The sequence below is a fragment of the Notamacropus eugenii genome, chromosome 6 (genome assembly GCF_028372415.1).
Source record: "Notamacropus eugenii isolate mMacEug1 chromosome 6, mMacEug1.pri_v2, whole genome shotgun sequence".
In the NCBI taxonomy this organism is placed as follows: Eukaryota; Metazoa; Chordata; class Mammalia; order Diprotodontia; family Macropodidae; genus Notamacropus; species Notamacropus eugenii.
This window is the reverse complement of record NC_092877.1, coordinates 37,183,899-37,194,643: the sequence shown is the minus strand read 5'-3', so window position 1 is coordinate 37,194,643 and position 10,745 is coordinate 37,183,899. Positions and strand designations below refer to the sequence as shown.

General features: G+C 40.9%; 1 protein-coding gene across 12 annotated transcripts in view; it reads right to left on the bottom strand.

Moving 5' to 3' along the window:
- Positions 1–307: 307 nt before the first annotated feature.
- The window catches only part of STK33 (serine/threonine kinase 33), a 283,094-nt gene continuing 272,656 nt past the window's right edge, over positions 308–10,745 (bottom strand). For all 12 annotated transcript variants that reach the window (XM_072619509.1, XM_072619512.1, XM_072619507.1 and 9 more), the window contains one exon: positions 308–5,173. In XM_072619509.1, coding sequence (XP_072475610.1) covers positions 4,967–5,173 — 207 coding nt within the window. In that variant the 3' untranslated portion in view covers positions 308–4,966. The remainder of the gene's footprint in view (positions 5,174–10,745) is intronic.

Below are 10,745 nucleotides of genomic sequence, written 5' to 3'. Positions count from 1 at the left end.
CTCCAGCAACTGGCCATATATTCAGCTGCACAGCTTGCCCATGCTCCTCTGATGAGGAATTACAGGAAATAGGAATGTTACAGTGATTCTTCAACCCCCAGCTGACCTGTAAAGGCAATTACGACACTTTTCTCACTGCTAGCATCAATCTCCTGGAGCAGCACACACATGAAGGCCCCCAGCTATGGAAATGCCTGACCAGGAAACAAGATCCCTGTTCCTTCTTTGGTTGGGAGCACATTCCAAGGTTGCTGGAGGCCTTATGCTTGCAAATGACTATCATGGCACCATGGATGGGATTTTAAAATATTTTCAAGTAGACTTTATTATAAAATATTGTCATTCAAAGAGTACAGAATGTCGTAAACCAAATACAGAACTGAATAATATCCTGTTTTTCCTTTCTCACCTAAATTTCTCAGTGACCAATAGGAATTAAAAATTACTCCTTTTGTAAATCCCAGGGCCCAGAGACTTCTTCAAGGAGCTTACTCCCGGTAGCAAGAGCTGAGCCATCCCAGGTAGATAGATACAGGCCTCCACAGGCTTAGATCATTCTCTATGCCCAAACTGAGAAACAGTCAGTCACAGGCCTAGACTGTGAGGAAGCAAAAATATCCAAACCAAATAGAACTTAATGGGATCCGGACATTTCTTCAGAAATTTCAGAGACACTCTTTCACTAATAAATGCTAAAATCCAGCTTGTCAAAGACTTTCAATTTCCAGGGAGCATGGTGCCAGCCAGCAGTTGGGTCCCCTTTCACACAGTTTGGACATTTGTAGGGTGGGGATGGAGAGGATGGTATCAGTTGACTAATCCAGGACAGGTCTGGATGACTTAGAGCAAGCACAGTAAACTCTTCCACATACAAACAGTTCAGGAGTAGAATTCATTGCATATAGCTAGAATATTCTTTGTGTTCAACAGAGGTCATGGGCTCTAGATCCTACCCCCATAGAAGGCAGTTAGTCTTCTGCAGCCTCTGTCCCTGTAAGAGGAAGTAGGATGCCAAGAGAGTGTACGGCGTTTTATGGGGAAAGGAGATAATAAGGGTTAGTAGAGCCTAAGAGGCAGCAATGTCTTAGGGAGGGGAATCCATAATGCTAACCCATGGATTAATAAGAATTCCTTGGGAGAGTACAGGAGCTGTGGAACTGCCTACAGTAATTACCTAAATCTTCAGATACCAATTACTTGTAGGCCAAGAAGGGGCAAGGGAAGTTCTTTGGGACACCACCAACCTTCTACTTATTGAATGTTACTAATAATTCCGGATAATAAAATATTCAGATTTTTTTGTTAGTGAGATAGAGAAGAGTTTATTGTACTGGCTACTGAATAGGGCTGAGGAAGGTAACCACAACAATATAAGACAAATGCTATATTACTTTGAAGAAAGAAAGGTGAAGAAAACTGGCTTCACCAATAAACACTGAAACGATAATCATTTCCTAAACAAAAATAAAAATCAAACTTAAGTCCAGCTTACTGAAAAAAATTCAGGATCCTGAAAGGGAAATTTTAACTATGGGAAAATCCTTTTGAATAAGGAATTACCAGCTAATTGCTTTTCTAAGCACTTGTGAATTGGGGTTGCAGGAAAAGGACTGGGAATTCAAAGTCTTTTGTTATATATGACTCCAGGGTCAACGATTTTAGCCACAAGTTGGCCTAGTGAGTCAATGCCTAGTCTAGACTGAGAGAGATAGTAATGGTCTGCTTCCTCTCCCTGGCCATCTCCATTTTCTGAAAGGGCCCCAAAAGGCATTCATTGTGTCTTTTTGGATATTGAGGTGTCTTCTTGGCTCAGAGACCTAAGTTGGAAAGACCTGAGGTATGTCAGGGTTTTAGCATTCATGAATTTTGGTGTTTTGTATCTTGGTGGGCCTAGGTTTGGTTCTCTGGTGACATGTCAGGGTCCTTAAGTGTCTTTTGTCTCTAGTTCTGTCTTCTAGAAGCAAGGATGGGGAGAATTGTTCTAAAAAGTCAGATAGATTGAGGCTGTATTTAAACAATTAGGAGGTATTCTTTTGGGTGCCTTTCTCTACTTTGGGTTTCCTAGGTACTGTCAGAAGTGATGGAAAGGGTATAAAAGAAGGGATCATTTCCTCTCCTCCAGAGACACATATTAATCTCCATCATGAGAAGTTTTTGAGAGCCAAATTTCTTTGGTCAATTCCAAAGTTTTACTTAATGCTGAGAAAACATGTCTGAACACAGTATTTACTCTGGATTCCCAGACCAGGTTTGGCTCTTGAAGAAACTCATGTTAAAGAACTAAGCCTTGAATTCTTCTAACCTCGAGCTTCCATATTGAAGGCAAATAGAATTATTAAATTAAAGTATTTCAAAAGCAAAGAGATGCTTTAGCTATACTCATCATTCAGACACTCCATTTAAATATTCCTATTTAAAATGGATGGAGGATTTAGCCACACTTTAGAAAGTTTTATTTCACTCAGATTTGCTCTGGGGAATCTTCTATTGTATAGATTTGTCTGTGTCCAGGCAAAAGCAAATACATACATGGACCTGGCTAGGACTGTGTGATGCTCTGTTTTGCAGGCACTGATTGGGGAGGGCCTACCCTTCTAAAGTGATGAGAGGTCATCCGGCTCCTTCCCTGAGCAGTATAACTTGGTGTCTTCATCCGTTACTCTTTGCTTGCATTTCTGCTTTGGATTAAGCCATTCTCTGATTTCATTTGTTTCCCTCACTTGTCCTTTCCCTGAATTCAGTCATACTCACTCTCTCCTCTTCTGATAGCCCTAGACCTCATACTTTTATCTTTCGCTTACCTGAGCTGATGGTTGATCTGCATTTTTATGGCATGGACAGCATACCTACTTTTTTGCCTTGACCGATTCTGTCTCTCTATTACATAGCAAAGCCTCTCTTGCTCTAGGACTCATGGGCGTAAGTGCTGCTGAGAAAATGAAAGCATCCAGCAGTTGGCTTATGGTCATCAGAAGCCAAAATGAAATGGAATAACTTGTTCACAATCCTGACAGCAGGTAGCTTATTAATGGAAGAAGAATATGGCCAAGATGCTTAAGAGATACTTAAAAGTAACTCTTAGAAAGAAGAGTTCACCCACGGTGTGCTCTTAGTGAAATGTGTGTGACTGACAGACAACTTTAAATAGAACCAGGGTAGGAAAGAGCGTATGTAAATTTATATAGTATAATAGTGCTTTATTTCTCAAACAGCTGGTTTTGTCTGGACCTCAACTCAAACCTACTGAGTGGAATAACTAATTTCTCAGGACCAAAGAGCAATAGTGCCCAATTTAACAGCAGCACTTTCTATCCTCAGAAGGGCATGACTCTAAACTAGATTGTTGTAAAAATTAAGAGCACAATGAGGGTATTGAATCTTCATTTTCAGGCCCTGGGAATTGACAAATTTAAAACCCAAAGGCAGAATCAAAGCTGGGGCTATGCCTTATTTTTTTTTTTCTGCAGAAAACCCCGACCAGGCTCTAGGGCATCAGGGTTGGTGCCCTACAGTAACTTTCATGTGGAAGATAAAAGACTAAGTATTATTAGGTGAGGGTGATCTCTACTTGTCTAATGAGGCCACCTTCCTAATCAGGTGAATAAAAACTGGTTCTTCAAAGATGGGTTCACTTAGCATTGAACAAAGTCTAAAGGCTAACAGATCTGGTGTGTAGGTTGGTGGGCCCCCAGTGGTCTAATCAGGGATCGGAAGATCTTTGGAGGAAACTCTATTAAATCCAGTTTATAAAGGAAAGTTAAGCCCATTAGGGTGAAGTTGGATGGGAAATCACTGAGGAGAGCTCCAGGGACCACCAACATTACTGGCAGAACCATACAGTTGAGTAGTAGGATTTGACAGTTAGAGCCATTGATAGCCGGGAGGTCCCATGCTACAAATGACTAACACTTTATTGCCTCCAGCTATTAGGTAGATACACAAGGCCCCCTAAATTCATACTGACTTCCAGAATTCACTCCTGCAAGAAGACTCTGGGATGATCTCATAAGAAGGGTTTGGAATGAAACCAGGCTACTACTCTTGATGAGGAGAAAAGTAACTGCTTCTTCCTTGTGGCCTGTTTCTAATTAGTCTGAGAGGCCTGCAGAAGCATCTAATTGTTTGGTACAGACTCAGATGGCAAACCCTCAGCCAGCTGGCTAGAAGACGCTTGTGACACAAGTCTAAGGGAAATTAAACAAAACCTTCTGGAAATAGTTTCTCAGTTCAATACACTGACTAGCCACAAAGAAATTCTGCACACAGAAAAATAGATATCCCCTTTTTAGCAGCAGAACAAGTTCAGAATCTGTCCATGAGCTCAACCAATCTCAATATGTTCATCCTCTCCTCTTTTATGTAAAAGTTAACTAGAATGGATAATATCTGTTTTTATTGATTTTCTTAATACAACGGGAAGATAACAGCAGGGAGTTAAAAAAAACTTCTCCTATTTTCCAAGTTTAAAATGAGTTGTTTAAGTAATCTAAGATGACCTAAAAGAACAATGATATACATGATGGCTGAAGACCTTGTGCTGTATGCCCAGAGCAAGGTGATGAGCATTTTCCTAGCAAAATCCCCAGGCACAAGTAGCAGGATCTCCAGGGACCAATTCTGCCCTTTCATAGTTTTCCCTATAAATATCTGTGGCTAAATTTAAGAATCTTAGGTAAAATAGAGCAGAAAGCTCATGAAGCCCTTGTAAGGGGGCTTGCCGACTCAGACTAAAAAAATACTTACATGTACCTCTAGTCAGTGACAACTCTGCTCTGCCAACACTGCTGTGAATGGATGTTTGTTAACAGGGTTAGAAAGAGCTTCAGGTTTAAGCTGATGCAGACAGAGAATTCTGTCCTGACAGGGGGGAGGAGAGTTAAAAGACTCAACATGGCCCTGTCTTATTTTGTTCCACCAGAAAGGAATCCCAACCCTGGCCCTGTGCTGCACAGAGCTGAAGGATACCTTAGGATTTCTTTTTGATTTTAGATGTGGCAGGGGTTTTGGAGCAATTTTTTTGTGACAATCCTGGACTTGGGGTCATGGAGGACTTATCCAACTCCCCCTTTGGTGAAGGTGTGACTAGTTTGGAGGTTGGGGAACCCTGAGGAAACATATTTTCTGAATTGTCCATATTCCGCTTTGGACTGGCCAGTTTTCCACTAGTAGAGACCTAAAAACAAAGAAAAAGTCCAGAGTGAAGTTTTCAAAAACCATACTGAATATTGATAAACAAGCAAACAACTACAAAATTCTTCTGAAAGTTCCGAGTTGGAATGCTAGATAGATTTTTAGGCAAAACAAAATAATGTAAGTATAGTGTTCTGCAAATGTTAAATTGTCATATAAATGTCAGTAATTTTCTATATCTATGTAAAACGTTGTTATGTAACAACAATGATTACTCACATATTAGAGTGCTTTAGGGTTAGCAAAATGCTTTCCTCAAAATAAGCCTGGGATACTGTAGTTATATGAACTGTTAATTGTTGTTAATTTCTAGCACACTGTAGGGGCAGAGACTCAACACTTTGCTATATTACATCACTCTACTGACATTTCTCTTTTAAAGGTCACCAAAGACCCCCTTATCGCTAAATCCAGACCACTTCTCTGTCCTTTTCCTCTCTGATCTCCATTTTAGAGGTGAAGAAACTGAAGTTCAGAGTGGGGAAGCAATTTTCCCAAGGTCGCACAATTAGGAGGTGTCTGAGATGGGATAAAAATTGAACTTAAGCCTCCTGATTCCATGTCAAGTACTATTTCTACGGCACCAAGCTGTAAAATAAATATGAAATGTCAATGAAAACTCCTGTTAACAGCTCCATGGAAGCTCAGAATTGTGGAGTGTTTGATGTGATGGGAATTGAATAGGCTCAGTTTCAAATCCTCATCTGAGAAAAGAAAATAACCCTTATATGGCTAAGTCCACTTTGACCTGACAGCTCTTATCTGATGTCATCGGTATTTAGAGACTTTTCGATCTAGATTCTGTAATTTAGAGGAATGACTTTAAAAGTGCATTTTGACCCCTGCTCAGAATGATCGTCTTCTTCATGCCCAGGAAATACGTTTCCTAAGCATCACGGGGATATGTTTGGACTATTTTCTATTTGCTCTCCATCCACTAGACTGATACCAGTATTTATACCTATCTACTCACTCCCCTGCAGACTTGAACTACCGTTTAATGTTGAAAAATGATGAACCTGGTATGAAGAAGGTAAACTGATTTCCTTCTAGACACCAAGATGCATTTAGGAAGGAACTGTTCCCTATTGTATCTTTGCATTCTAAGGAAACTACACAACTAGTAGGCAATTAAATGGGAACTGAATCACAGCAAATTCATGTTCATTAAAAAAAAAAAATAACCCTTCTCTTGACTCTTCTCATGCCCCATGTTTCTGTTCTTTTTCATTGCCAAACTCCTTGAAAAGTTATCTACATTTGATATCTCCCTTATTTCAGCACCATCCGAGGGAGGAGGAGGCATGGCTACCCTACCACCATAAAAGGAAATAATTCCAGGTCAAAACCTTGCATGTGACAAACTTTCAGTTATTTGGGGTTCATAGGGCAAGCAATTAGTAGAAGGGACTTCAGGTACTAAAGAACCCTCATTTTACAGAAAAGGGAACTAAAGTTTTAAGTGGTTTATCCAAGGTCCAGCTCCTTTCTTCTTGTCCAGCTCCTTGTCCAGCACTCTATCCACCATGCCACCATTATGCTGCTATTTACTTTACGATACGGAGAAGCAGAAAAGACAACCCAGAGACCTGAACTCAAACCCCATTTCAGATACTTTCTAGAGGGATGACCTTGGAAAATCCATTTCCTGTCTCTGAATCACTTAGATGGCATGTGAGGTTATCAAATGCTTCACGGAAGCCTCAGTATTCTACGCCCCTTGATCTAGCTGCCGAAAGGAAACTGTATTTACTTTGTGTGACCTATTTCTTGACGAAGTGACATTAACTCTTGGCGACCATCAGTTCCATTTCTAAATGCTCACACCCCATCTCTTTAACACTATGGTCCAAAATTTTACTTGCAACAGAAGTCAAGTTTATTGGCCTAAAGTTTACTGACTCCATTCTCTTTTCTTTTTATGAAAGTCAGGACATTTGTTTTTCTCAGTTCCAGATCACCAATAGTGGGGTGATCTATCTCATTTTCTCCCTTTAGTTCATTCCTAACATAGTTGTCTACTTCTGTGAACTAGTTGCTTCTGTGAACTCCTAGGTTTGTTCTCAACAATGCTCATTCCTTTGGACTTCATTCTCCTCTTCCTCCCCTCTACTCATCCCCACCCAAGATTTCTCTCTTTGTCCAAATCTATTAAGTGCAACTAATTTCTAGAACACTATATGGGCAGGGTACTAAAACCCTTCCGTACTACTCCAGTGATATTGCTTTTTCAAAGGTCACCCAAGTTAAATCACCAAAAATTCAGACCTCTTCTCAGTCCCTTTCTTCTTTGATCATTCTATAGCATTTGAGACAGCTGAACACAGTGGTATTTATTCTCCTGTTTAGTTGTGTGCAAATATTTCCTCCCCTAACCTATGTAATTATAAGCTTCTTTGGCAGGGAGGAGGAATAGAAGAAGGGTTCCTATGTCCTGCCTTTTTAATTCTGTTGCCTTGCATAGGACCTTGCAAATAGCAGGGTCTTAATACGTGAGTGTTGAACTATATGCTACATGCAAAACACTCATCAACAGAATGAAGCATAGCTAATCCCTGACCTCATGGAATTTATAGGGGGAAGATTAGAGGGACACAATTCACTGGAACCATCAGTAAAGAAGAACTCAGGAAAGAAGTCAGGGTTGGAGATATAGATCGGAGAGTCATCCACATAGAGCTCATATTAGAAGTCTTAAGAATACATAAGGTGGCCAAAGCACAGAGTATGGGGAGGAGAAGGCCATGAGATGACCTTTGCCAGGAAGAAGGAGACCATGAGGGAAGGGCTTCTGTGATACCACATGCAGCAGGTTCACCTCTCATTTCTCTGATTTTGCGTTTTCTGCCTCCTTTGCTAGCTAATTCTTCACAAAAATTCTGTATTCCATTAATAACAATAATGAACCTTTATCTATTGCTTCATGTGTATTATCTTAGTTAATCTTCACAATAACCCAGTGAGGTAGATGCTGTTATTATCCCCATTTTATAGATGAGGAAACTAAGATGGAGAGAAATTAAATAATTTACCCTAAGTTCCATCTACTAAGTGTCTAAGGCAGGATTTAAACTCAGGCATTTCTGACTCCTGTCCAGTACTCTATCCATGGCATCACCAAGTTGCTTAAGATGAACATTGTCCAAAGGTCATCTTATGGGGCATGGTGAAGAAAGATATCCAGAGACATAGGAATAGGGCTTGTAGAGGAATTTAGGAGTGAGTGTTGCTGACAAAGGGACCCTTTCTTAAACTGGAGGTTCCCGTAGGAATTTCGCATGACAGGCCTTCGGGGCAGAGGAAGAAGATGGAGGGACTCTATAGGATGAGAAGACTGGAAGAACATGGTGGTTAAGGCAACTTCCAGGGTAAGAGTCTGCTTACAGCATAGTGAGTTGAAAAAGAAGTCCAGAGAGGCAGAAGTAGGGTACAAATAGGAAGAAAGACTTGACTCCATGTGACTTCCCTTCTGGCAATCTCATTCACTCCCATAACTTCTCATATTAGTTACATTCAGATGATTCCCAAATCTGTATCTCTAGTCCGGTATTTTCTCCTGTGCTCTAGAACCTTAGTCCCAATCCAAATCTATCTCAATATCTCAGTATAACTTCATGCTCAGTTTTGAACAAACTGTAATCCTTCCCCTAAACCAGACTTACCTGGAAGTACCGACTTCAGTACTTTTGTCCTTAGCCTGGTACAAAAGACCCTCCACACCTTTGCTTTACCCTACCTTCCCAGCCTTACCTCATGTACTTCTCTTCCATGAACTCTACACTCAAGACAAATTAGATTATTCACTGTCCCTTGTCCAGTCCTACACTATCCCCATTCTATGCCTTTACTTCTGCCATTCCTTTATCTAGTGTGCCCTTTGCCACCCTTTCTGTCATCTCTGCTTCATGAAACTCTACTCATCTTTCAAGAACCAATTAAAATGCTACTTCCTTCAAAAAGATTTCCATGACACCTCTGGTCAGAAATACTCTCTCACCTTGCACTTATCTTTTCTAACTTTGCCATTGGCTTGGGTGAGTATCATGGTCTGTTCCATACTAGAGTTATTGGATAGCCCTACTTATCTGTATGCAGGGTCTCATCCTCCAATCTCTCCCTCTTCTCCTCTATAATCCTAAATTTCATGAGGGCAGGGACTATGTATTATCCTTATATCCCTGGATGCTTTGCACAGAGTATGCAGCTTAATACACATTTATTGAGATCCTGCTATTTGCAAGATTCTGTGCTGGGCAAAGGGGATACAAAAATACATTAAACACAGATTTTGCTCTGAAGGTACTTACACTTGAATGGAAGGGGTCAGGGAATGAGCTGAGGATAGAGGAAACAGTGTTACCAAAATAGTGCACCATAAAGGCAAGACTATGTAAGGTAAGAACGGGGCTAATATTATGAGATAATAAGAAGAAATCAAGGAACAAAAAGTATTGAAAGGAGAAAAGTAATAAATATGGAAGGAATAATGGAACAGAACTGAAAAGACAGGAGATTGTGGTAAGGAAGGAAGATTTCATGGTCCTTTGGATTGGAGTTTTAAGGAAAGGTGAAGTCTAAAGAGTGGCATAGAGTATGGAACTCTGGGCCTGGGGTCAGGAAGACTCCTCTCTGTGAGTTCAAATCTGGCCTCGGACACCTACTAACTGTATGACTCTGGAAAAGTTGCTTAACCCTGCTTGCCTCAGTTTCCTCACCTGTAAAATGAGCTGGAAAAGGAAATGGCAAACCACTCCAGTATCTCTGCCAAGAAAACCCCAAATGGGGTCATGAAGACTTGGACACAGCCAAACAACAAAAAAAGAGCAATCACCCTAGGAGGTGGCTGAAATATAGAATTGCTAAATAGTAGCTGAGGAAGACAAGATGTCAGAAGGGTCATTGGGATGTACACTGAAATCTCTAGGGTGATAATAATAAGAAAAGATGTGGAAAAGAAAAGTGGATCCATTTCCAAAGTTATGGGAAAAAATGGAAAAGAATCCAAGAGATTAGTCGATGGCACTGACTAGGCTTGGGGGAAGGTGGAATGGTAGAATGAAATGGAAGAGAAAAGGCTATTAAATGACGTTGGCACAGCAAAGGCTTGATTGTGGCAGTGACTGTGGAGTGACACAGTGACTGTGACTATGCTAATTCTCTCCCCAGATCTTGCCAGGAGAGGGGAGAGTAAGCAGCCAACCATGGAGAAGGCTGCCACAGATTTGGAGCCCTCAGGAGAGAGCCCCAATTTAGTAAATGCAAGTTGGCAGAAGGAATACAGCAGGCAACAGCTCGAGGATGACGAGGAGTTTATCAACAGTGAAACTTTCTGAAAGGCACAGTGGAGAAGACGGGCAGGAAAGAGGAGAGACTAAGATGAGTGGGGAGTAGAGAGTGGAAGGGACAGAGTGAACAGGAGAGAGAATACAGGGAGAGATAGTGAGGGGACAGGGCTTGTGCCTAGTGCAGTTCATCTGGATAACTGGGATTAGGAGAATGGGACATCTGGAGCAACCTTACCAACATCGCTAAACATTTCCTTACCAGGGAAGCCA